This window comes from Simochromis diagramma, unplaced genomic scaffold, assembly GCF_900408965.1.
Source record: "Simochromis diagramma unplaced genomic scaffold, fSimDia1.1 OVJJ01000293.1, whole genome shotgun sequence".
Classification (NCBI taxonomy): domain Eukaryota; kingdom Metazoa; phylum Chordata; class Actinopteri; order Cichliformes; family Cichlidae; genus Simochromis; species Simochromis diagramma.
Genome location: NW_024386801.1, coordinates 15,687,929 through 15,715,402, shown reverse-complemented (window position 1 = coordinate 15,715,402; position 27,474 = coordinate 15,687,929). Strand labels below are relative to the sequence as shown.

The window sequence follows — 27,474 nt, the reverse complement described above, 5'->3', positions numbered from 1 at the left end:
GTCGTTTGCACGCCTCCCTCCCACGATCTGACTCCCTCTCAGTCTTATCCAAGTCAGCCTTGTGACAGCTACCATATTGATGTTTTGTTTTTTTCCATCTGGGACCACCATCAGGGCCCTATTCTATAGGGCGAAAGCCTCTGGCATTGTTTAGTGACTCCACCAGTCATTCAGAGTGAAAAGACGAAGGTCTTTCTTACTGTCTCCTCAGCGTGACAGGAACTCCCAGTGACGGACGCGTCTGCTGCAGAAGCTCACAGAGATGTATGGGGGTTAATGTACTGTTGGATATTCTGCTCTACTGGTGGTAAGGAGGTGGAGAAGGGATGGGTAGGAGGAGGGAGAGGGGAAACTGGGTTTGGGAGGAAGAGATGGAGATGTACGGGGAGAGTGACAGATGCAACATTCAAGGAAGGAAAGAGAAGAGAGGTTGTGGGCAGGAGGGGGATGAGAGGAGGTGAAGTGGAAAGGAAGATACAGACATGTTGGGGAAAACTGACTGATGCAGAGATGGAATGGATGAAGCGAGGGGATAGATGGGTGGTTAGAGGGTAGGGGTTAGCAAGTTTTCTCTGCATTTGGATGCGGAATGAGGCTGCTAGAGTTAGGGCTGCCGGAGGAGGAGAGGCAGAGCTGGTGAATGAACATGGAAAAGCTTTCACTAAGTCTGGGCTCCTCACCCCCCCCCCCACCCACCCCACCCCACAAGAACCCTGTGAGCTTTTAGAGGTCTCCCCAGGGATTCCACCGCTTCTGCTGCTGCAGCGGCAGACTGACGGCCTGTCATAAGACACCGAACTTCAAGATCCACACGCACACCTATAAGCATGCATTAACGTATGAGAGGATGCCAACAGTTTGCAAATTGTCAGCTGGCCCCCTTATTTCAGGTTTCAGTGTTTTGTGGTATGCATAAGTCGAATATTCCGCGTCTGTGTATGCATGTGAATGTGTTGTTGTCTATTTTTGCTCATGCGTTCTTGTAATTGTGTGCAGTGCACTCGCTGCCTTGTCATTGCCATTCAGGGGGAATAGATGGGGAGGGACAGGGGACAGGCAGTGCTGACAGACAGACACCAGCTAGTGGAGAACTCTGACACATCATGAATTATGCAGGGTACAGCTGTGGCTGTGCGCATTCACTTCAGTCATGGATATAAATGTACGCGGGGCCAGCCATGTAATATGTGCCCTGAACATGCCGCATAGTCAACATGGTAGCCCCAGGCTGGAGCTGTGTATGTTGTATGGCTTGGGAGAGACGCGCACATGCAGAAATATTATGTTTATTTTTCTGTAATGCCTCTGCTTGTTTTTTCAGTACTTTGCTAAGATGTTTTTTACCTACAGAAGTGAAACAAAACGTATTAAAGAATGTCGAGGTCATCTTTTTCAGTGCTTTGTATTCTTATTACTTATGTGTGTGATGTAGTATAGCACACTAGTCGTTTGCTCACCAAACGAAAACATATTTCTTAGACCATCGTCGATATAATCGTCTAAAAGTGTTTTTATTTTATGAACGGTGGTTAATTCTTAACACACTTTTCTTAATACCCCACTCAAAATCAAACAAGTATACACATCTTCTTAACTCTGGCTGGCTGTGCTATGTGGTACAGTTTAATACTTTTATGAAAACCATAATGCATCCTGCTGTAAACAAGCATAAATGCATACATCAAAAAAGTAAATGAATAAAGAAAAAAAGAAAGAACTCAGAGGCACTGAAAGCATCATAAAATGTAGCTTAACTTGAATTTATCAGAGCTTCAAGCTTTCAGCATCTTATATAATCCATGTTGCTAGGTGAAAGTGTAAGAAAGTAAACCCAGTCTACTTTAGTAAATTGGCTGCTTGATGTTGCACTTAAGCCAGATTGGAGCTTCAATTTATGTGAATTATTAAAAAAAAAACACAACATAGGTAGAATAGTGCAGTAAAATGAAAAAAAGAGCAATATAAAAAAGGAAAGAAAGTGGCATTTCTGATGAGATTAATGTAATATTGAAAACAGGTCTATTTGGGCATTGGCAACAACTTGCCTTTCAAGGTTGAAGATGAAATATAAGTTATGTACACACACACACACACACACACAGGTAGGTATGGATGGATGGATGGATGGATGGATAGATAGATGATAGATAGATAGATAGATAGATAGATAGATAGATAGATAGATGTCAGAAGTAAAGAAATCATCGTGACGCATCATTTTAGACCGCTAAAGGATATTATTACCTTAAATAAAGCCTTTCAGTTGTTTCATATTTACTTCTGAGAAATTCTGCCTCCTCTGTTTTTATACCAAATATTGTTACTGACGTGTTGCCAATTAGCCTCGATAGTTGGATAATGTTCTTCTAGCTCTTTCTTTTTAGTATGATTTACTCATCCAGTCTTGTGGTGCTGCCATCTCAACTTTTATGAGATTGTTGCTACAATAAAAATGTACAATTTCTTAAAATTGTACATTTTCTAAATATTTGATATGTTTCAGTAAAACATGGCTTCATATTTACCTTGCAATATAAAATCCCATAACCACTGTTTTGTATGAATAAAGTAAATTAAATTGGATGCCTTTGCATAACTAGTAAATTGGTAGATATGATGATACCTGCTCATGGCCATGTGATGCAAATCCAGTAATTCCCTGTAAAAAGAAAGTGAAAGAAATTATTTTCATTTGTATAATAAATTTTTTTTCTCTATCCAGTCCCATCTAAAGGTACTTAGCCTTATTAAGATAAGTGGGCAGGAGGAACTATTAATCTATGCGTCCTAAAGCATCTCTAGATATGAAACCTTTAGGAAAGCACCTCGTACATGTAAGAAGATTTTGTAAGGCCTTTATAAATATCGTAGCTCTGATAATCTTTTAGCTAACCAAGGACCTGCAATACCTCTATGAAATAATAATGGAAATCCACTCCTTGTTTAGGTTTTAGATTTGTGTTTGCCGACCTGTTCCTACAAGATGAATGGGGAGGTTGTGTCTGCATTTCCTTTATTTTCAGCTCATTAGCTTTTCCTTTCAAGCCTCTCTAAGCCTATTAGGATGCTTGGCCACCAGTTAAAATTTTCTGTCACTGTGCTGTCAGATCTGTAATTAATGGCCATCTCTGCTGTCCTCGGCTGGCCTCTTGCTAGTTTCTCAAAAGGACACTGTGGGATGCTGAAGGGAGAGCAGCATTTGATCAGATGCTCGGGATGGACACCTCTGCCTTTCATCTCTCAATTCATCCGCAGTCTCGAATCCTTGTGAGCAGTTTTAATCAGCAGGTCCAAATTACGCAGAGGCTATTTTAGCATCGACAAAGTTCTTTGAGGACAAGGAGAAAGAGATAAAAGATTTTTATGTTTGGTGTTAATGATACAATTTAGATTTGTCACTCCTACACACTCCTGGAGGCTAATGTTCAAGAGCACGATCAAGGAGTGCTGGTGCAGCACACCTACACTGTAAAATGATGTTTTATTGAAAGAAAAAAAAACCACACTTGGTTACTAAAGTCGCAATCATTTGGCAGCACACGTCTTCCTTCAAAGTCTTGTTCTCATGAAGAGACTTAATCTAAAGAGAATGTGTCTTTTCATCAGTGTTGCTAAATTGTTTGCTTTACCAAAGAAATATTCTACGAGTTTTAGCAACCTTTGCTCAAATATTTCTTCCTGTTGTGAAAAAAGTGAAAAGAAGAAGGATGGGAAGTGAGGAAATCATTTGTTTGAGGAGGCAATGGGTGGATAGTTGAGTGGGGAAGAAAAGATATTTAATTAGTGGGTGATAGCAGATACGAGGGCATAAGAGTAGAATAGAAGAGACAAAAAGTTGGAGAATAAAGGAAGGGAATTATAACAGGATATAAAAAATGGAAAGGGGCGGGTGGGGGGGAGCAGTGAAGAAGAGGAGGAGGATAGGAGGAGACGCGGGGATGGCCATTGAGTTCATGAGGAAACCTTGAAGGCAGTGAGAGAGTGCTGAAGTCATGCTGGCATATTGACTGGGACAGAGAGCAGAACGGGGCCAGACAAACAATTTGTTCCCTCAGACCTCATTTACATTGATGTTGAACTCGAGGAGGGTTGTCAGAGTTTTAGACAACATGACAGATTAGACAGAGAAAAAAGAAGAGCGGCTTGAAAGACGGACTAAACGGCAGATAAACCAGATATCCGACAACCCCAGTCGCGCAGGCCGGAAGATAAATATCAAATAAAAACACATTCAGATGATAGGGCCAGCACTAAGTGTTTTATTATTATATACAGAGAGATGGGTTGCATGTGTATGAAAGCGGACCACTCCAGGGTAAATTTTATAACACTGCCAACAGTTATTGGAGCTGCTGATTGTTATAATTTGAAACAGCGAGAGCAACGGTGTGTGTCCCTACAATAGCCTGCATCTTTGAAATCTTCCCTAGGCACCTCCCACCCACCACTAATGAATATCTAAAACCACATTCATTTTTTTTCCACCCTCTTGACAGCTCCCGTGATGCATCTCTGACAGCTCCCATGATGCATCACTGCAACGCTCCCTCCTTCCCTCCACAATTTACCCACAAGGCCTCGGGGCCCGCTCAAGCGGCTTGTTTAAGCACAGTGATTATGTATTCATTATTTATTTAGCGTCGGCCTTTCAAAGCACTCTCTCCATCACCTGTAATTAGTGTGTCTTAATTAGGCCTCGCTAATGGCCGGAGTTGTCGTTTAGCTGCGCGCAACCTGCTGCTTCTACCTAAATTACACATCTCACAGGGATAGGCGACCACTGTACCTGCTGCAATGCAGCGATCTGCACTGGCCACAGAACAGCTAGAGTACATTTAAATTAAAATGCTTGCTTTTCCTCTGCAGGCTAGTATACACTAGATCTGTAAATGATATGTTTTGTGCTCTCCTTTGAGAGAGGAAGAAATGGTCATTATTTTGAAAAACGCATATGTGGAGCAATGTAAGCATCCTTTCGGTGTTTATATCAGTCTGGCATGAAATCAGTAAGATTTACACTGATTTTCACTGAACACAGCTACATTGCATTAGGTGAAAAAACTTACTTTAACAGTGAGAATAAAACAAACCTTAAAGCCAGAACAACTGGATTAAAGCTTCTTAAATATTCCACTAATCTAATAGCAATCGTCAATCGATCTGTGGGTTCGTCATCATCACGGGAGATTGCACATTCCACTCTACACATTGCATTTTTTATGTTATTAGTATTAAAGCTCAAATATTTGCCCTTCGGTATGACCAGTTCAATTCATTCAAATTTCCTTTGACTCAAACTTTGAGTCATAGTATTGTAAGAAGCATTTTTATGCAGACATGCATGCATTTCTGTGAAGAAGAACATTTTACTGTGCACCATTTGCTGTCTATCCACCACAGCATGCTAATCTTGAAGTGCTGAAAGGCGTGCAGACACATGGCAGTTTTATTAAATACAGTACATGTACAATACCATGTGATAACTTACGCTACATGTAAATGTAAACTCTTTAATCGGCCTTCTCTTTTGGCCTGGATCTACGACCTGCAAATGTCAATCACAAGCTGGGGCACACCGAGCCTCTGGCCGCTTTGACCACTGAACAAGAAAAAATAAAATAAAAAAATGACTGTGTCCTGTTTGTTATAAAATGAGAGAGCAGCAGTACTTTGTGCAATTTTTAAAGCAGCGGTCCCCAACCCCCGGGCCTCGGACCGGTACCGGTCCGTGAGTCGTTTGGTACCGGGCCGCGAGAGTTGAGGCTCAGGTGTGAAATGTAGAGTTTTCAGGGTTTTTATCGGTTTTCAGCTTTATTTTGTTATCGTTTTTATCGTTAACTCGGTTTTCCTGGGTCTTTTCACGTGTGTTATGAATAAATTTTCTTTTTTTCGGTACCGGTACTAGTTTCATTTTGTTGTATTTATCCGCGACACCTTAAAGGCCGGTCCATGAAAATATTGTTGGGCATAAACCGGTCCGTGGCGCAAAAAAGGTTGGGGACCGCTGTTTTAAAGTACTGAAATTACTGTGCTGGCCTTAATGGTTAGTTTGAGGTAATTATAAATTGCTGCACTTATCTTTATGGACATTTTTAATTTTATTTATGTTGAAAGTTGAAGTTTGAACTTTTCATATTGACAGTTTTCAGTTCTTCAGTGCCTTAACCTTTATAGCAGAAAATGTGGACAATTACAACTTGTGAAGGTTATGTTCCTTCTTTTTTTAAAGTCCTGTCTGCGATACAGTGAACCAGTCATGTACATGGGTTGACTTTTAATTGTTAATACAAATAAATACTGTTATTGCAGATTCAAAAGTCCCTTCTAGCATGACTTCTGGTATTATAAGCTTCAAATTAGAAGTTTCCAGCACATGTTTATTTTGTGTCTCAATGCTCTTGTTAGCTCATCTATCAAACACATCCATACTCTCAGGCAGACGTTTGGCGATTAAAGGACCTCTCTGGGTTTTTTCCTTCTATTTTTATAACTAAAACAACCATCGCAAAGCAGTTTGTAGTCTCAGCTGTAGGCCTGCTTTAAAGGGTGGAGGAGACTTGCATGCAGACTGATTGCATTCTGTATGCTCTTGCAGCTACCAGTTGTTCACAAGACTTGTTTCCAATTTGCCGTGATTACTCATCCACTCTCCTACTCAAGTGCTTGCAGATATGGATTTGCTTTTCAGTGTCTGTTTCATCTTCAGGAAGTCAGTGTGTAACTAAGTTTGCCTTAGGTTTCACAGCGATTGATTTATGTGAGTTCACTCTTTCTCTTAATGAAGACTGAGGATCAGTGACAATCACTCAATTACACTTCACTATACATAAAAGAACAGCGATCAGCAATCCATTTCTTACGTTATCGCCTCCGCAAACATTATTATCGACTCTCCGGTCTTTTCTCAGCCTTTATTTTAAACCTGATCTGACATGACAAATTCAGCCTATTTTAAAATCCACTTATATTCCACTGGCATTTGACTTGACAAATGGCAGGGTGAGCTGTTGGTGTGAATAATTCTTCCCTGTGCCAATCAGGATTATCAGGTGGACTTGCAGGGAAATGGAAATCCTTTTGAATTAGGTTACTGTACGGGAGATGTACACGTGGCAGCAGTGACAGGCTTTGCAATGAGTGATGCAAGGCAGCAGAATTGCATCCTAACCCCTAGGGCTATCTGTCAGTCAAAGAAGGGAAGAAAAAAAAAACAGGGGAGGAAGAATAGTGAAGGGAAGGAAAGCTGGAAGGGGAAGTCAAAGAATTGCACCTTTTATGCATCAGAATAGCCAGTGAGAATGATGTGAAGTGGTGTTCAGGAGCAGAAACAATGAAAGGTAGACATGAAGAGAAGAGGTAGGCTAAACTCATCTCTAAACTCTGGCTTTTTCTGCTCAGAGGGGGAGAAAACCACAGGGATTAGCAGCGGTGACAATTAGAGTGCCTCTATTTTTGCGTTAGATTTGAGACAGACGGCTGGAGGAAAAAGGTAACACACGGACAGGTGAAGGCAGAGAATGAATATAAAGGGAGGAAGGGTGGTTCGTGGCAGAGTGGCATAACAAGCCCAGGAGGAGGGCAGAGAAAAGATGGTCCTCTTGTTTCTCACTTTGTCCTCTGAGAGCTGCCTTAATAGAGCCCTTGTTTCCAGGCTGCCACTCAGGATAACGAGTAGAATAACTGCAGTGTCTCTTCAACGATTCCTCCTCCATCTCCTCGTCTTTCTAATTTTTCTTCCTACTCCTCTTTCTGTCCTCCACCTTCTTGCGTTTATCTTTGTTCTCCTCCTCATCCGGCCCATCCTCTTCCCCTGCGTAGGTATTTCTGTGTTGTTTTTCTAGTCTTTCATGCAGTGAGGTAAGTCCAAAATAACTGCTCTACCACTGCCTTGACCTCTCCAGGAGAGAGAAGCATTTTTTTTATTTTTTTATTTATTTGTGATGGTGATGGGGGTTTTTTTGGACTGGGTTTTATTTTTCCAGTGCAGAGAGGTAAAAAAAAAAAAAAGAAGAAGAAGAAGCACGACATGATTTAACAAGTAAAAATACAGCCATCCACTTCTGTGATTCAACAAAAGCGAAAGCGTCATGATTCAGTAGTGACGGCGCTCCTCGGCAGCGCCCTTGTCTGACTGTCGCTGTTGATGGTTTAATTACAACGATCCTCCAGATGATAAAAGGGGAGGCAAGACTTTTTTTGTGTGTGTGCAAGCGTGCCGCGTCTCCGCCGCACCTCGCACACCGAGCCTTGTCGGATCCAAGGTGCGACAACAATGAGTTGCATTGTCCTAAAACATTGCAGCACTTTAAAGGTTGATTTGACAGAAGGCTGAAAAGCGCTGCGCCATAATTGTAGCTGACAAGGTTTGCGAAAATAAAAAGGGGAAGAAAGACAAACCTTTTGCTGAAGGTGTAACCCGCTGTTGTTACAACCAGACAGCCGAGCGTTTTAAATACACCTGAATGAAACTGGCTGAAAATAACCCATTAGCATATTTTTAGACTGACTTCGCCCTCGGTGTTTGTTATAAATAGAATCTGACTACTCAGTTGTACTTTGAACTACTTCACACAACCGTATTGGAGAGAAGAGAATCATTCCAACAAATTCAGCATGATTTCTTTTTCATATACTGGCAACACCACCTCACACAGCTCCTCCCTTTAAAACCTCCCAGCGCTTTTATCGCCCCTGGAATTCACAGGCAACAAAGAGCATTGGATATTTCTCTTCAGGAGTGGGGTGAATTCATATTCATTTTCAAAGATCGGCTGGTTATGCTATTTGCTGCAGACTCGCGATTTAAACAGCGTCCTTTAAAGCCAACATTGCTGTCCTTAGGGGGGGGGAAATAAGGTGCTCCTTTCTCACCAAACTGATATAATTGGTGAAGTGTGTTTCACTTTTAAAGTCTGCCAGCTTGTAGGAGCGAGATTTTTTTAAACCTCACCAATCTGGAAAGTTTTTTTTTTTAATTTTAGAAAACCTGCAGTTCATGCAGACAAATGCGGGTGATTTTTAAATAGATAAAACCCTAATCTGTGGGACATTTGATCAACGATTAATCTGCTGCAGAATTCTATTAAAAGGCTGAGGCCTCATTAGCCAATAGATCTTAATCCCATTACTGCCTGGGCGGTGGAAGGGGGGGGCTCAACCATGAGCCCGTCTGCCTGTAGCTCTGTGGGGGATACTGTTGCAGGCAGTCGCAGAGAAGGTCATACACGGCACACTGCCATTTTCATAATGAGAGCAGAGCATCATGCATCATGCACAATCATAAAAAAGCCATCACTGGCTATGCAGACACATTTAATCACGGTGCATGTCTGGACCTAACATATTTAGCCCCACTGCGTAATAACAGGCTTTATTTCCTCTCTCGTGTGGGCCCGGTCCTTAGTTTAATTAAATGCGAGCTAAAATATCAGAGTAATCTTTCTCTCTGTGTGTATTAGGCTCATTGTTGAAACCTGTATTGGATTTGTTCTTGGTTGCTGCTTGCAAGGCCGCTTGTCGTAATGAAAGGGTTGAAGGTTGGCCAGCTGTAGGCAGAAAGACTGAAAGAGAAAAATGAGAATTAAACAGAATAAAAGAGATAAAAGCAAAAGAAAAATGCACCCGAGAAGAAAGTCAGAACGTGTGATCTAAAGTTTTGTATTAAACAGAAGAGCTGAAGGAGGCTGCGTCAAGGATATTGCTAAGTGGACCTCTGTGAAAACAAACATCACCTCCATCTATTGACAGCCACCCACAGGTTGTTAGAAGCTGTGCCAAAGGCATTATAGAAACTCCTTTGTCCGAGCAGAGTTGTAGAAAACTGTGCACGCACTGTGGAATTTATTTGTTTTACTGCATATTTTGATGAGAAGATGAGACTGCAAAGGAGCTTTACGGCCTCTTCAGATACAAGCCAGTAACATCTCTGTCTTCCTACAGTAAACTATTTTTAGCTGCTTCTTTACTCACAAGGGGGTTGCCATGGAAGGTAGCTCCACATGTTTGATTTGGCAGATTTTCTTTATGCCAGATGCCCTTTCTGACACAACCCAAAGGGATTTGTGTCTCCTCTCAGGATCGAACCGGGGATCTTTCGCGCACATAAGCCACCATACTGCGGAGCCGCTCCCCGCTGCTGTCTTCCTAGAATAAGCTTGTTATGTTAGATTCATTCATTCCCTGCTATCTTTTATTGATACAGATGTCCTTCTCTGGCTGTGAAACTATGCTTGATCAATAAAGCCTTCGGACCAGATTTACTGATATGCTAGACATGTTGTTTTATCAATTATGAATCAGTCCGTGTTGAAAATGCCTGCCAGGCAAGAATGCAGCTCAGCACCCTCATTCACTGTACAAAACTATTTTGAACCAACATGATATGTTGACTAAATCCGAGGTGACTTTTCTTTTTCTTCATTTCTTTTCTTATCTTCTCTCCGTCTCCAGATATTGATGAGTGTGCGGACGGCTTTGTCGAGTGCGACAGTAAATCCACTTGTGTCAACTTGCCCGGCTGGTATCACTGTGAGTGCCGGGATGGGTACCATGACAACGGCCTGTTTTCCGCCAATGGGGAATCATGTATAGGTGAGTAGCCCGCCTTCACGTACACAACACAAATATTGGCGATAAAGTTGGTTCAGGTTAATTACGTCTTTATTTAGCACACCACACGACACAGTAAAAAAATGAACACATAATTGTGACATTTCACACACTAAAAAAAGAAAATAAGTCGAATAATTCAGATAATTTATAAAAAGTACATAAATATGATCGTGTAAAATTCCGAAAGTCTTAAAAGAAGTTGGTAGAAATTTCACACTTACCAAAACTAGACCTAAAAATTATTATTTTAATGTTTTTTTTTTTTTTAAGAATTCTGTTTATAAGTCTATCCGATTCTAAAAAAAAAAAAATGCCAAAAATGTGTCCTGTTGGAATTGACATAACACTACGCCATAGAGAGAAAACTGGAAGCTGTTTCAGGCAGAAAACATACATAACATACTTCACTCTCCTCACGTTATATAACAAACAAACAATCCCAGTTATACAGTCCCAATCAAAAGTTTAAAGCCACACCTCCTTAAAAAAAGTAAACCCCCTGAAAACAGAAATCAAAGTTCCAAACATGAACTCATTAATGATTAGCTCCACCGTTATTGCTGATCATTTCAAAAATTCAGTGTGGCATGCTTGATGCAAGTGTTTCCATGAGGTGAGTGGGAACATTTCTCCAAGTGGTGAAGACGGCCGCATGAAGGGCATCAAAATGTACATTTTTGTAAACTTCCCTGCCGTCCATCCCCAAAGCTTCTCAACTGGATTTAGATCAGGGGAACACACAGGATGGTCCAAAAGCGTGATTGGGAAATCACTCTTTTGGACCTGGAAGAAATCCCTTGTCCTGTGAACATTGTGTACTGTAGCGTTGTCCTGCTGATAAACCCACTGGTTACCACACAGACGAGGGCCCTCAATCATGAGGGATGCTCTCTGCAACATCTGGACATAGCCAGCGGCTGTTTGACGCCCCTGCACCTCCTGAAGCTCCATTGTTCCACTTAAGGGAAAAGACCATTATGGCGCCCCCCTCCACCGTGGCGTGTAAAAAACATCTAAGGTGGGATCTGCTCATCATGCCAGTAACATTGGAAATCAACAGGACCAACAAGGTTACATTTTTCTCATCAGAGAATCAAACTTTCTTCCACCTTTCAATGTCCCATGTTTCGTGCTCTCTTGCAAAGTCCAAACGCTCAGTGCTGTGGCATTCAAGCAGACGAGGCCTTTGAAGACCTTTTTTGTTTTTGAAGCCCTTCAGACTCAGATGCCGTCTGATGGTTATGGGGCTGCAGTCGGTGCTAGTAACGGCCTTAATCTTGGTCGAGGATCGTCCAGTGTCTTGATGGACAGCCAATTGGATTCTCTGGCTCAGTGCTGGTGAAATTATTTTTGCTTTTCCACTTGACTTTTTTGTTCCATAACCCAGATCAGGATCATTTAAGAAATTCCAGATAACTGTACTACTGCGTCCCACCTCAGCAGCGACGGCGCGCTGCGAGAGACCCTGCATATGCAGTTCAGCAATCCGACAATGTTGAAAAATGGAATGTTTTTTTTGGCTTTGCCATCAGAACGTCATGACAGTGTGACTACCTGACAGAAAATGACAATGAATCCACATTTTTACACAGATTTGGCCTTTTAAAGGCATGTGGTCTTAAACTTTTCATCAGCTGTAAAACAGCCTGTTTCAGTTAAAGCATTGTTTTCAATAAATTGCATGCTCAAAAAAACATTTTGTCTCTCTCCCATTTCTTCTTGTTGCATTTTGAAGCTTACTTTGAACCGTGTTAAGATCCAACCATGCAAAATATGTTTTTGTTTTTTTTTTACATTTTTCAAGTGGTCTTAAAATTTTGATACGGACTGTATAGCATTTCTCATCTGTCTGCTATTTCAACCCCTCCATCACCCCAGCATCCAACCTGAGTGATCTCAGAGCACAAATGCCCAACTTTACTGTAGCAACTCAGTTTTCAAGTTATTTGACTTAATTAGAGTAAAGCCTGCTCAAGAGGATACGGCACCTACTTTATCAATATTTGACCTTAATTTTTTCAAGTCCTTGCATTAATTGAGGATTAAATTCCAGTTCATACATTTCAGCAATGCAAGAATATGACTGTTTGCATCATTAGGTGCCACAGACCCCTATTAATGGTAACACCCATTCATTTTCCATTGACAGGCTTTTTATGCCTCATTTTTATCACATCATTAAGTCCCTCTCTTTGAGTCCCAGTATCAGGATTGAGGGCTTCAAATTACAAAAGCAGACACTGAAAATAGTGCTTCTGAAATCTGAACTTTAAGAGAGAAAAAAATCTTAAGTGATCCACTTTGAAAAATTCACTTAACTTTTGAGATGGTTTTTTTTTCGGTGTTGTTTTATTTTTGAAACGTTTGTGTGCCTTTATGATTGCATAGATATGTTGTTAGGAGTTGCGTTTTCCTTCCTAAAAATATCACATTTCCTTTTGCAGCCTGTTCATTTTCGGAAACATTCTCTCTGATTCAGCCTGTCAGAAAAAAGTGTCAGCTGTCAAAACGGAAACCCTCAATCTACAGTAACACTGAAGCGTTGCCTGTAACAATAGTGCTAGCGCTGCTCCACTCGTTGACCCAATCTTAGCTGTCAGTTTGAGTTGTGAGAGGAAAAGGAGGGAGAAAAAAGTGCATTAAAACCACCCTAAAAAAAATAGCCTGTGTGTTCCTCACAAAGCAAAGTTATAATTTTGCCAAAAGTGGGTTTCTGGGTTACATTACAGCTGTATACTGCGTGTTCCCAGCAAGATTTGAAAAATGTTCTATTGCTGCACGTTACAATTGCATTTCAAATCCTCTATTCAGCGATTTTCACATACAGAGAGGCAGGGCACTGTTGTCCTGAAAGAGATAAAAGCATGGCTGCTCACCGACATATAAGAGCATCAACGTTTACAGGGAAAACTGCTTTTACCTTATCGCCCTGCTATTAAAGCAACATTACTGGTCTTGTAATAAAAAAAAGAAAGAAGAAACTGTTATCTGCACAGAGCATATGTATGATGTCATGCTTTTTGTATTCCCTGCAGATATTAATGAATGCAAGACAGGAAGGAACACCTGTGCCAACGACACAGTGTGCTTCAACCTGGAAGGAGGCTATGACTGTCGGTGCCCCCACGGGCACAACTGCACCGGCGACTGTATCCATGACAACAAGGTCAAGCACAGCGGGCAAATCTGGGTGCTGGACAGCGATAGGTGCTCGGTGTGCTCCTGCCAGGTAATGAACAGGCTGAGACATACGCAGAGAATACAGAGACAAGGAAAGCTGAGAGGAAAAGCAAAGAAACAAACAAACCAAGAACAGAGTAACAAAGCAGAGGTAAATGGATCCGCTGAAACAGAAAGAGGCAGACAAGTGAAAAGACGAGGAAACGTGTCCACGGCTGTATATAGCCGAGTAATGATTTCCCCTGTCTCTCTGACGCGTGCACACTTTTACAGTATGTGCGTTCAGCTGATCCAGGCGTGAAACGTTTTCAGCGCTGTTATTTTTCACTCGGCTTTCCAAGTGTTTAAACCAGAAATACAATAATATAACAAAGCAAATGTAAACCTGGTTTTCTTTCGGAATGATGTTGTTCCCCACAGGACCAATCAGCAGCAAGCGTCACTTCGTTTTATCCTGTAGTCAGAGTGCTTCTCTTTAAACAAGCAGTGACATTTTATTAAAACAACAACTAAAGCGCAGCAGTGCAACAAATGATTCTTTCCCTTTTTAATTTTTAATTAGACATGACATGTGATAATTGATGTAGGACAAATGGGAGACCACCTTTGGGCACTGTCACACCCCATCAACAGCAAACATTTGCACCCAGCTTTGGCAACTTTGAAGTGCGAATTAGCTCCTGAGTGACCTTTCGAAATTCAAAAAGTCTAAAAATGTAAAATCGTCTTAGCAAATTGCATTTCATTTACTGCCTCTGTGGAAATTGGAAATTGTAGCATTCACCCAGGCATGGTAAACAGATGGCAAGAAGTGCAACTACAGATTTTCGTCATGCTACAGTGATTGCTGTTGATTTCTTAGCAGCTAAAGAAAGAGGTACAACTCTCAAAAAGCTGTTGGAGATTAAAACAGAGGTAGAAAGGCTCAAAATTGACCGTAATATGCATTGTATTTATTATTTTTCCCAGTTTTTGCTATTTTCTTAATGACAGAACAGTTTTAAATCTTTGCAGTATTGTACAGAAATAGCTTGATTCTTTATTAATGATTGGCTTTTACATATAACAAGCCACAGGTGAGGATATTTCAGTTTGTCCTTCTTTGTAAAGAGATCATTAAAAGTCACCAACACTGACTGTAACCAGTGGCTAAGGGCAGTAAAGCAAATGTATTTCAGTAATAACCAGAAGGCTCCTGGTTCCAGTCTCACATCTCCTTTTTCTTTTTTTAGTCTTTTGGCCTGCCAGCTTCCTAAATGACTCTTCCCTTAATATTAATTTAATAATGTGTGTTCAGCTAAACATTTATTACCGGCAGAAGATCAGACAATTTACCACACGTGTAACTTTCAGTCTTTATTACCTCTGTCTGGAAGGTTATGTTTTTGGTAGCGTTTGCATGCATGGCGTTCTGTCCGTTAACACGATAGCTTGAAAAGATTTGAATGAATTCTGATCAAACTTACATCCACCAAGGTCTCCAAGGTCAATGTAATGATTTCAAAAAGCTATTTTAGAAATTATACTTACAATTTTACATTTGACCCCCAACCTCTCCTTCCTCTCCTAAAGGTCAAAACAATAATAATACTTTTTAGTGCTATTTATTACCATTATGTTTGTTCCTGCCGTTGTTTGTATTGAGAACATATAGGCATATAGGGAATGGTATATGGGGATTGTAAATATCATGTTAGTTTGAACCTCTTGCCACTTCTTTAAGGTCAAATAAAGCCAACCTTCATAAAATGTCCCGTATCTTATTATATTATATAATAAGTTTATTCATGCTCAGTTATTTACAAATGAATCATCCGTTCATCAATTATTTTCCGCTTGTCCAATTTAGGATCATGAGGAGGCTGGAGCCTGTTCCAGCTTCCATAGGGTGAGGGGTAGGGTATACTCTAAACAGGTCGCCTCCTACATAACGTTTATATACAAAATACAATACTCTTCCCTTAAAAGTAAATACAGCTCAGATAGGGAGTTGTCTTGGTGTAGGTCTGTGCTCTCTGAGTGCTTTTCGTTTTAGATATGCAGTCTGCTAGGCTAATTCTCTAGCTAGTAATGTAGCAATAACGGTAACTGAAAATGCATGAAAATGTGAATGAATTTTGATCTGATGCTTTTTGCATGACTAGAGTCCTAAAATCAGGATGTATGTATGGGTGGATGGGTGGAGATGATGCAGTAGTGGTGAGCAACTTAATTAAAGCGCATGAGCTACTCTCTCTATATAGTCCTTTTTAAAGGTCTATCAGAGTGATCGGGGCTCTTGATGTACTTGTTTTGATTGATTCCTGACATCAAAGTGACAAGGCATCTGGGAACAGTTGGTCCAGAAAACTCATTCCATCATCTTAAACACATTTTTTTCCTCCATGAGTATCAGGTCACAGAGCAGTCATACTTTGCATTTCAGCATTTCACTCAACCTAATGCCAAGTGTCTGGCGGTAGTGGAAGGTGATTATAGTGGATTAGTGTCGGTAGTGAATGATCAAGCAGCAAATTATTCATTTGATTACAAAGGTCCAGGGCAGAAATGGCTCCCTAATTAAATGAGTCATATTAATTGATTTGAGAGATTGAAGAGCTGCCTGTCAAAATTAGTCGTATTGAGCAGTTCAGTGAGCAGAGGAGTAAACATGTTATTGTTTTGGAAGTGAGTGGACACAGCTGGGTATTACATGGAGAGCTGCGATTAACTGAAGAGGGGAAACCAAAGTCAAACCCCAGAGAAAAGACAAAGAGCGTCCAGCCCGAGGTCAAGCAGTACACAAATAGTTCATTGTTTTGCTCTGATTGCAGTGCTGACGGGTGGAGTGTAACCCATCGATGCATCTGCACCAATTTCAAAAACATGTTCAGAAAAAAATATCAAAATACCAGGTTAACTGGCAACATTGAATGCATTCCTGACAATTCTTTACAAAAAATGTACAGGAATGAAAGGTAGACTTTATTGTCAGTTTTGTTACAAAAAAGAAATCAAACTCATGCTCTTTGAAATCAATTTTCAATCCATTCTATTAACTCCTTCTTCAGCTCAGGGCTGGGCACTCAAGCCTATCTGAGCTGTCGTCGTGCAAAATGTAGGGGACCTTTAAAATACTCAAATTTAATTTTGTGCTCTATAGTTAATTCGGACTTCCTATTTTTACAATCGTCTGTATCCATCCTGAGCCGGGAAATATGTAACCATATGAATATCCACAGAAAAATATCCAAATATTAGAATTAAACAGTAACAAGAAGGCAAAACGGCGATTAAAATGGGATTGGATGGAAAATTTGCACACTATTATGAATGGGTGCTGTTGGGCTCGGGATACTAGACATGCGTTTGAAACACTGTGATTAATGCACATATAAAGATTCTGTGGAAACAGTCAACAGAAGTACCTGTTCCTTTCACCACCTTCTGGCTACTGCAGGGTCGTTCTGATTATTTTCATTATCAATTATCATGCAATTCTTTTTTTTTCCTCTCTCAACAATTCATAGTTAATTCTTAAAATCTTAGAAAATCCTAAAAAGCTTAAAACTCCTACCACGCTTTCTCAAAGCCGCCGATTATTTCCTGTACTCTGATGAGTTTGGAAGGAGTCTGAAAACACTGAGAACACCACGCTGATGAATAGAAACTATGCATCAGTACGCATAGAGTACACACTTTAATCTGGCGTGTCATAAATTGCTGCTTCAGAACAGTTTTCTTGGCATGAGCTAGACTGCCTTCATTACATTATTAATCATCAACATGTATGTTTAATGATCCCATCAAAGCAGAGGCCTTTGTCTGTGCGTGCAGCTGTTTTGGCCCGTGCGTCATCCTGTGCTCAGTGCTCAGTTGTGCTCCCCACGCAGGCCGGCCAAGTGATGTGCCGCAGGATGGTGTGCGACTGCGACAATCCCAACGCCGACCTGTTCTGCTGCCCCGAGTGCGACCCTCGACTTAGCAGCCAGTGTCTGCATCAAAACGGCCTGCTCACCTACGGCAGCGGGGACACGTGGGTGGAGAACTGCCAGCAGTGTCAGTGCCTGGTGAGTAAAGGGCGCTTGTACCAACCCCCTCCTGCACGTTGATAATATTTCAAAGAGCGCAGGTATTTAACGCTTTCGTGCGGTGTCGTTTAAGGTGATAGCGAAGACAACATAGGCATTCGTTGCCGTGCCGCAGTGCCCACACGAGAGATGTAACAAATACTCCAGTCTCCATGGAAATGCTCATGAATGAGAGATGTGCTCTGCGAAAAAAGTCAAGGAAAGATGTTTTGTGGCAAGAGGGGGGGAGTGATTAAGAGGTGAATAGGGAGGTTGCAGAGAGGAGAAAATGAAGATTTCTTTCTTCTGCACAAGTGGAAAACCAAAGCGAGTGATTACTGAAATTTTAAAGAATTCAAAGAACTGTACGGGCTGCTCTCTGCTGTGCTGGAATTACACGTTTTACTGGAGAAGACATTCAAGGTTAGGGGAACAGTGTCGCCTATGAGGTGGGAGGGTGAAACAGGGAGTGTTATTCCTGTGCTTTGAGGAGGTTCTGCAGCGGTGCTAGTCTCGAGTGTCCTCTACATCTAATCCCATTTCCCATTCGAAACAAAACAGCATTTCGTTCACTACACAGATCTTTCTCAGTTAGACGTATCCGCCGCTTTCTTTGTGTTCACATCTTCTGCTGCGTTGACCTTTTCAAGGTTTTAACAGTGTTTATGTTGAAGCAACAGGGAGGCGTTTTGCGTTTCCCAACAAACCTGACAAAAACAATAAATCTTCCCACCTGTGTTGCCCCTCTTACCATATTTCCATATGCATATCACATGCAAATTGAACGCTTTAGATTCTACCCCACTGTCTTCTCCTAACCCCACCCCCTCCTCCAACATGCTGTAACACTCACCCACACCAGTGTCAGTTCCTCTGTTGAATGACTCACAAACTGTCTTTGCTTTGGATCTCAGAGCAGCACTTTACAACTCTTATTTTTCTATTTATTTCATCCTCTTTTTGTTGCCTTTAAAGATCAGCCGTACTTGCAGCTAAGATACCATAAGTTGGCTCCACTCTGACAGATTTATGGTCTGAGTAGCAATAGCAATGTCATTTCCTCTCGCACCCCTCCCTCCCTCTATTGTAATGCCGTCCTGATGCCTGGACCTGAGAGCTGCTTTTTTGGATTTCTTACAGCGAGCCATTATAGAAGAGCTTGAAAATCACCGCTCAGCAGAGGGACAGCGGGGAAGCGCAGTTGGCTGAAAATGGGTTTGCTTCAGCGTCGCTCTCGCTGAAACAGTACTCAGTGTAGGCACTCGTGTTGACACGAGCAGACACGAGCACATTTGAGATTGCAGGCACGCCTGTAACAACACACACACGCACACGCACACACACACAATGTAAACATAGTATACGTGTGCTTGAAAATCTGCACACATCCTACATATGTCCACATGTACGCACAGATAGACATAAAACATGCTCAGTTTAAGATGCACAGAGGCGCACGCAGAGCAAAGGGCCACCAGCACACGCAGTACAAAGAGCAGCACTTGAAAGGGAGAAGGCTGCTCCCGCGATACCGTACTGGGGCTCCAGTAGCGTGACAGGGACGTGAAATGAACCTTGAATGCTGCTACACTTAGCAGAGGCATGGCTGTCCAGACTCAGCGGGGGCCTTAAAATACACAGTGACAGCAGGGAGATGGGCAAAACATTCTCTCAAGTCCAAGATGTGAATCCTTTTGTATGAACCATGCAATCATTTGAAATCAAGTGTGTGGCCTTTGCAGACCGCGCACACACGGGCCACTTGCAATTTGCCATCTTGTTAAATCACCAAAATATCAAAGAAACCATTGATTTTCACAACCATACATGTAGATAGTAGCTTAATTTTTGAGAATAAAAATGGCATAATTATTGCAGGCTAATTCCCAAGCAAAGATAAATGTCACCAGTTCTAATTTCCCTGAGGCATTTTGTAACATTCAGTCTTAAAAACAGCAAATCTTTACATCTAGAGATTAAATAGCAGTGAGATATCGTGAATGGAGACATATTAAAAAATGATTTCACAATATCTTTGATATCACAAAGATATCAAAGTCCAGCGTCAGTTGTTTGCAAAAAGCTGTGCCCGACATCAGCCTCTCCTGTATGATAACAGACCACATCTGCATAAACAGACAAAGATGACATCGTCCCCTATCACAGTGTGGAACAGATACCTGAGGCTACACTCAATCCCTCCCTCTGGCAGCGAGCAGAAAGTGCCACTCGGGGGGATTTCCCACTTCGAATGTTTACACACAGCACAGAAGCAGGGAGTGGGCATTAGCTCTGTGTGAGAGCGCGCTTTATAGCCAGCCTAATTTACTACAACATTTTTGAAACGCTGAGTCAGATGATTTTGAGAGATATTGAATATCCCCGGTGGGACACTTGCATCAAACCTCACCATGCGTGCGCACCCCTTTTATATCTGCTGGTGTGCTTAAACATAAACAGTCTAAAGTCATATTTCATTTCAATAAGGCGCGTGGCAGATATGCGCATGTATGACAGCACAAGCAGAAGTGGGTCAGGACAGAATGATGTAGAGTACAGTTCGGTTAAGAGTTGCAAGGATGGACAAAATATATGACCCGTTTTCTCAGGCCAGTGAAAACGGCAGCGGGAAAAATCCAAGAAGTCTTTCTGCGCCAAAAGTTTGCTGTAAGATTAATAGGAGAACAACGAGACTAGAACAAGTCAATTAGAAAGGTGGAACATTTACCTCCACAGTCTGGAAAAACTGCTGACGCTGTCGGAAGACTGTGCCGCTCATCTTTATTTTTCTAGCTTCCTTACAAGTCGAGACGGTCCCTCCAGCATACAAATACACTACGTCAGGAGAAATGTGCATTTGAGTGAATAACTTGTTTAGACACAGGAAATGCAAAGTGCATTTGCAGTGATTATTTTTCTTTTTCTCTCTCTCTCTGCTCGGCTATCCTTTTCAAATTCCATCTCCACCTTCGCAGCAGGGGCAGGTGGATTGCTGGCCTCTGCCGTGCCCGCCTGTGGACTGCGAGTTTACTGTGGTGCCCGAGGGCGAGTGCTGTCCCCGCTGTGTCACCGACCCCTGCCAGGCCGACACCATCCGCAACGACATCACCAAGACATGTACGGACGAGCACAACATCTCACGCTTCAGCGGCTCCTCCTGGATTAAACACGGCACAGAGTGCACTCTGTGCCAGTGCAAGGTAAGCTGCTAGTCCTGCCGGCAGCATGGAAACAGCAAATTACAGTTTCTCTAGTTCGTGGCAGGCAAGACACAAAAGAAAAATGGCTTGAAAAGTGAGAACCCTTTGTGCTTTTTCAGGGGGCAAAAACAGAGTACTAGTATTTGCAACAGAAAGGCAATTTGTGCATCTTTAACACCTCACAGAAGTTGAATTTACCAGTTGTTGTAAAAGGGCAGTTATTGGGAGCTATTTAGTTAAACCAAGATGCACACAGTAATTGCTTTGGAAAAAAAATGAATCTAATATTCATTCTAAGAACAAGACGGCTGCTGTATCAATTCAAATAAATAAGATATGATGTTCTGTTCCGCAATTATTCCCTTTCTAATTTTGAGTTTATTAGATCATAGATTACATGTTTTATTTATATTTATTAACAAGAATGCAGTTTTCTGTGAAGCAGAACTTTGATACTTTTGGGAAATGTGCTTTTTATTTTTCTTGTTTAGGATTAGATGAGAATGTCTTACTCGGATGCACTGCACTGTATTTCTGCTAAATATGAAGCTGCAGTCGGTTAGATTAAAGCTAGAAACAGGCTCTGTCGAGTGGTAATAAACCTACCAGCTCCTTTAAAGGTCACTAATTAACATTTTTAATTAGTTGTTAATTAGGGTGTAAAAATAAGTTATAGGTTTACAATGTAACGTGCTGGCCTGCTTCTTGGTTCGGAGCGGCAACTTGCTGTAAATCCACTGGTTGCCTCGCAACCTCTCAGAGTGATGACAAGACTCCTGTTTCAGGTCTGTAACCTGAGTTATAATGAGCAATTTTTTTCTTTTAAATGTCGAACTGTTCTTTTAAATGAAAATGAACTGAAATTCTGGCAGCGTCATTTTTCCTGGCCTCTGGCTCGGCTGCAGCAGGAAATCATGGATGTATTCTTCCCTCTGCTAAAGGAGCACACAGGTTTGAGGATGAAGTGCTGAAAACGTCTGGAGAAACACTCACATCAGCAGCTCAAGTAAATCAGATGGAGAAAGCTGCTCTTCGTGAGTTTTTATTTTGCAGCGCTGAGCAGTCACGGAGAGAGTAAACTATGCAGGCAATATCCTCTTCATTACCAAATGTGAGCGTAAATTGTTTGCCTGAGCTTTAGGACTTAATCCACCAAGGCTGACTCCCTCACTTGAAATTCTACTATTAAATATTCTCGTCGCGCGTGCCTGCAATGATGTCCGCATCTCAGACAGAAAATAACAGCTATTCTCTGAGGACTTTCAATAAACATCATCATTTTTGGAATCTCTACCATCCATTCATCTATCCAGCCATTTTCTTCTTCTATGCGAGTCAGGGTCGCGGGGGAGGGGAGGCATCTTTAGGTTATGCATCTTTTTTTGGGGGGGGGCAAATTTTATTTAAGCACGCAGTTTTTAAATTCACCTAAAAACAGTCCTTGAAGTAGCAGCTTTAAAATGCAAGCCTAAAATTAAAAACCTTGGCCTCTTGGATACTTGAAATGCAGCATCCTCACCCTCATCACCAGGCCAGCTAGAGATTTTCGACATATAAAGAGTCAGTTTTCTGATTCAACAGAAATGAAGCACAGCAATTTTTCATCCTTTTAGTTTTAGCATTAACACTCAGCCTCTTCACTGTGCATGAGTTTTATTTTTTATAACAAATGCAGCATAGTCCCAACTACAGGGACCTCCGGGGTACACGCATCGTAGAAGGGGTTAAACCAAAGTGACTCTGTGACCATTCACATTTCTCAGTGAGAAATCGCCACCTTGTATCAGTTAGCGCCCAGACAAACTCTAAATACCAAACCGAGTCTGTGTGCCGCAGCACTGCTGTTACCCAAAAATATTATCTGGTTGAAAAAACGAGCTGCCCTGAGGTTAAATTGTAACAAACTTGTGCCTCTCTTCTTTCTCTTTCTTTGTGTTTCCAGAATGGACACATCTGTTGCTCAGTGGATCCCATGTGCCTTTAGTCCTGGCAGATCTGAAGGCACCTGTACAGTGTTCTCCATGTAAAGAAATACAAAAAAAATACATAAAAAATAACACCATCCCTGTGTCTCTTCACTGTCCTCCTCACAGACGTGGGTCACATAGTGTTTGCGTTGTAAGGATTTGTTTTGGCCTGCTGAATCAGATGGGTGGAAGTTCAGAATAACACACCCAGTGTCACATTGTCAAATACAGACAATTGTAAAAAAAAAAAAGTAACCTTTCAGGTATTTTTCTTTCCCTTCTGATTAGCCACAGTTGATTGTATGTTCTGTACAGTAAACTCCACCCATCTGGTGCTAAGCTTTAACTCGTAGAGCAAATACTCTATGACCGGCGCCTGCTTCCTCAACTCCTTTATACCAAATGCAAATGTATATCATACCAAACAGATGATGGACTACGGTTTCCTGAAACCCACCACTTTGTTATGTCTCACCACTTAGAGTGAACCTTTAAGGATCACCATTCCCCACTCCCAATCATTGCTACATGAAACTGTAAAATATTACTATTACTGGCATGACTCTGCTTGATGTCCAAATATTTTTTGATTTCTAAATTCTCGATGATGATGATGATGATGATGATACATTAGCTAGAGCAAAGGCAGTTAGCATAAGGTTCCGTTGCCACATTTGAGTCGTCTAAATTATGTGGTGCTTTGCAGCATTTTGTTCCATTTCTCTTTTTTGTAATTTTTTTCCCAGCTTGTTATTGTGTAATAGTGAAATAAAGTATTTCCATTTACATTAATTGCTTGTCTTTTTCTTATGTAATTTGGATTTATCACGATTTAACAGATATGAGATTTTATTGGCCATACAGTGGCTTCAATTAGATTTTTAGGTTTCTGGGTTCAATGTTAGTTTGTAAAACACAAACATGCATTACAAAATGTTTGCGATCATTCCAACAAAGAAGAAAATCTGATTAACTTTAGGTAGCAGACGCGTTTGTCTGTACTCATCCTCCAGCATGACTGCACCGATGAATGTATAGCGTGGAAACAAATGGAGAAGGGATTGTAACCATGTGTTGTAGCGCCTGAGCAGATTAGACTATATCATCTTACAGTCTGCATACATAAAACTGGATTTATTAGATCCATGTGGCACAGCATGACATGCAGTAAACTTTGCTGAAGTCTCAGAGTGTAAGACACTGTGACTGTTCAGAGGAGAAGACCCCTAAAAAGGAAATCAGGCAGATTAAAGTCTTAAATCCATTTTCTAATAATTTCTAGGAGATTGAAAATATGCAAACAAAGGTGTGGACAAAAAGTTAAAAACCTCACCTCTTTCTCATTGCACATCCCCTCCTTTCCTCTCCTTCGATCCTAGTCACTCTAATCAGAGATGTGAGCTGAGCCATTGAGTATTTAACATGATGTAGTATTGCTCCAGAGCCTTATTTTAAAGCAATCTCAAGCCCAACTACACCTGTGTTTTGTGAAGTCAGAGGTAACACTGTTTGCATTTTTTTTAAATATTCATGGCTGTTTTAATTAAAGTTACAACATGCAATGTGGCAAGATATCACACCCTCTGTCTCACACACATACAAATACTGAAAAAAAAAAACCAAAACCCTGAATCACACGCCTCACAATCATTTTAAAAACCGAAACAACACAAATCACTGCTTGTTTGAAGAATCACCCACCACAGTTTATGTATTCTGGCTGTGTGCCACGCCTCTTTTATATGCTGATGCACAGGATACACCTGCGCATCCTCGATCATAGCTCCTCTGCAAGCCCGCCTTCTCCTCTCTGATCCATTTTAGCAATTCTGAAATCCTTCAACATGGGATACTGAGATTGATTTCCGGGTCCCAGGCAGGAGGACGTAAAAAGAGGAGACGAGGAACCCTACACATAAGAAAAACAGAGGGAACAAAGAAAACCCACAAGCAGAGTGAAAACAAAAAAATGTCTGGACAGCCTGAGATTGTGAAGTCGATCGGACAAAGAGCAAAAGGGCAGTGGAGGACTTTATAGACTATGTCAACTGGCAGACTGGCTACAGGTGAGGCAAGAAATGGCTGTGGAAACTAAACATACAGGGAGTGACTTGAGCATGAAACAAACACACTACTTATGTAGTTACAGTTTACAGACAGATTACCCAGTTTATAAAATATGACGCGTCATTAGTCGATTCAGCTAGCCATGTGTACATAAAACACTTAAAACAAATTTCCCTTCCACGGGTTGCAGCAGTAAAACATTTTAATGTGAATGTATCGGTCATATTATTGCAGTCACACATTAAAAATGAAATAAACACTGATAGATTGACTGATTATGAATGCTGGTGTATATTTGATGCCTTGCACATAAAAGATGGTTTGTAAACGTGCCCTTTTAGAACCACCGCCAGGCTTGTGTTAAGATTAGATATAAAAATGATCTGCTTTGAATAATATCTTTTTCCATTAAAAAAAATCCAATGCCTTTTTACTACTCCTAGTTCTGTGAAAAAATGAATAACCGGACACAAAATGCGTCCTACCGCACTCAAAGACCTTGTTCTCAGTGTTTGTGCCACGCAAGCTTGGCTTTAAGTTTAAGCTGCTCGTGATTCACTTCCAAACTAGCTGTGACGGTGCACACCTTACACTCAGGTTGGGGGAACTTTACGCTTTTGGCTGATGAATTGGAATTAGTGCCACGCTGTGAATGTACATTATTCTGCACAGTGAAGCTCAAACAATTAAGAGAACAAACACTGATCAAAACTAATTTGTTCTGAGGAAAGTCAGAGATTTTGTCCCCCGCAGATATTGTACACTGGATAAGTAAATTTGTGTGATTTATAGATCTAACAGCGTTCTATCAGTGATTGGATTTTATACAAAGCCCCGTGTGGTGGATACACTTTCACGTCTGCATATTTGGATGCAGAGCGACGACTGCCGCAATTGTAGCACACGGATTCCTCTCTCCTCCCGACTTTGTCCTGTGCCTTTGGAGATGGTAGTAATACTTGTATCGCAGAAGAGCACTTAAAGCTCCTAATATAATTATCTATCCCTTCACAGCCACAGACAAATGAGTTCAGCCCGGAGATGGCTTTATTTCCCTGTGGAACAGTCTCTCTCCACGAACTGATTCTACCTCGCAGCTGCTTACATTAACAAACACGTAACGTAATGGGGGCCCATTTATATTCCAACACACACTCTGCTCACTTGAGCCTTTTTTTTTTTTTTTGTTTCTGCATCGCTCTCCAAAAACTTTTTTAACTCAGGTTATCATGACTCCAAACTCATCCCTGAGTTGAATGATAGGGCAGTGGACAGTGTGCAGTGGACAGTTCACAGCGGCTGCTCGTTGGTTGGCAAGGGCACCATCTGGCCTGCTTTGGTCCAGTGGCTTCTAGCTGGTGGTGGCATGAAGCCAGTGGGCACCTGAGTAGTGGTGGCACAGCAGGGCAGACTGGTCCTCCAGCTGGCTCCTAAATGTCCAATTTTCCATGGCAGTGCTGAACCCTCTGCAACAGATGCCTGTACCCACGGGGAGTCCACTTCACTGCCTGTCCTATATTCACTGTTAATGACCACACATATCATTGTGATTGTAGCTGGTGAAACAAGGCAACAGTGAAAAGTCAGTTTTACTTTAAGTGTGGAGTTTAAATCGAGAGAAAAAAAAAAACGCATTAGCAATACATTTGGGCTGACATGTCGTTTTCAGTGATCTTATAGCCTTCAAATTGTTCTAATTGGTCTGGAAAATCCACTGCACTCTGAAGAATGAGAAGGGTCTTTATCTGACAAAAAGATACCAGGAGCATGCAATAATACAATCACCTGAAAATCATCTTTTTTGGACTTGGCAATCTCATCCATGTACTATGTGTAGGGAATTACATGGACATGTGCAGTTTATAGCATTTGCGTGTATTTGTACCTCTTATCGCTGCAGGGTAAACTCTGTTCATTCTGCTTATTTGTCACAGCTTGTGCGGGATTGACTTAATGCATAAGCATGTAGAGCATGAGCCAAAGCAAGAATGGAAGCCGCTTTGAATTGTCTGTGTTACAGCAAACATCCACACAAGTGCTCACTGTGCCCACAGCACCTATAACTTTTGGTTCCAGCTTCAACTGTGGGTGCAGCCAAAGGTGCTACAATCAGGATATTTAGTACTGATTATTTCATATGAACTTGTTTTTAATCGACGAAGAACCTCCTCAGGAGGTTAACAAAACTGTATTATACAGTTTAGTATACAGACCCCCATTTTGGTTTCATAAACTTTCTTAATTCTTTGTGGCATTGACTCAACAAGTTGCTGGAAACCAGGAGGTGTGCTATCCTGCTGGAAGCAGCAGTCGGAAAGCAGGGAACGCTGTGGTCACAAAGGGATGGGCATGGGCGGCAACAATGCTCAGGTAAGCTGTGGTGTTTACGCAATTCTGAAT

General features: G+C 41.4%; 1 protein-coding gene across 1 annotated transcript in view; it reads left to right on the top strand.

Annotated features, from left to right (window-relative positions):
* The window catches only part of nell2a (neural EGFL like 2a), an 85,346-nt gene extending 62,088 nt beyond the window's left edge, over positions 1-23,258 (top strand). Inside the window, exons 16-20 of the mRNA XM_040026150.1 lie at positions 10,450-10,590; positions 13,647-13,840; positions 17,664-17,840; positions 20,816-21,040; positions 22,983-23,258. Coding sequence (XP_039882084.1) covers positions 10,450-10,590; positions 13,647-13,840; positions 17,664-17,840; positions 20,816-21,040; positions 22,983-23,024 — 779 coding nt within the window. The 3' untranslated portion in view covers positions 23,025-23,258. The remainder of the gene's footprint in view (positions 1-10,449; positions 10,591-13,646; positions 13,841-17,663; positions 17,841-20,815; positions 21,041-22,982) is intronic.
* The last annotated feature ends 4,216 nt before the right edge of the window (positions 23,259-27,474 follow it).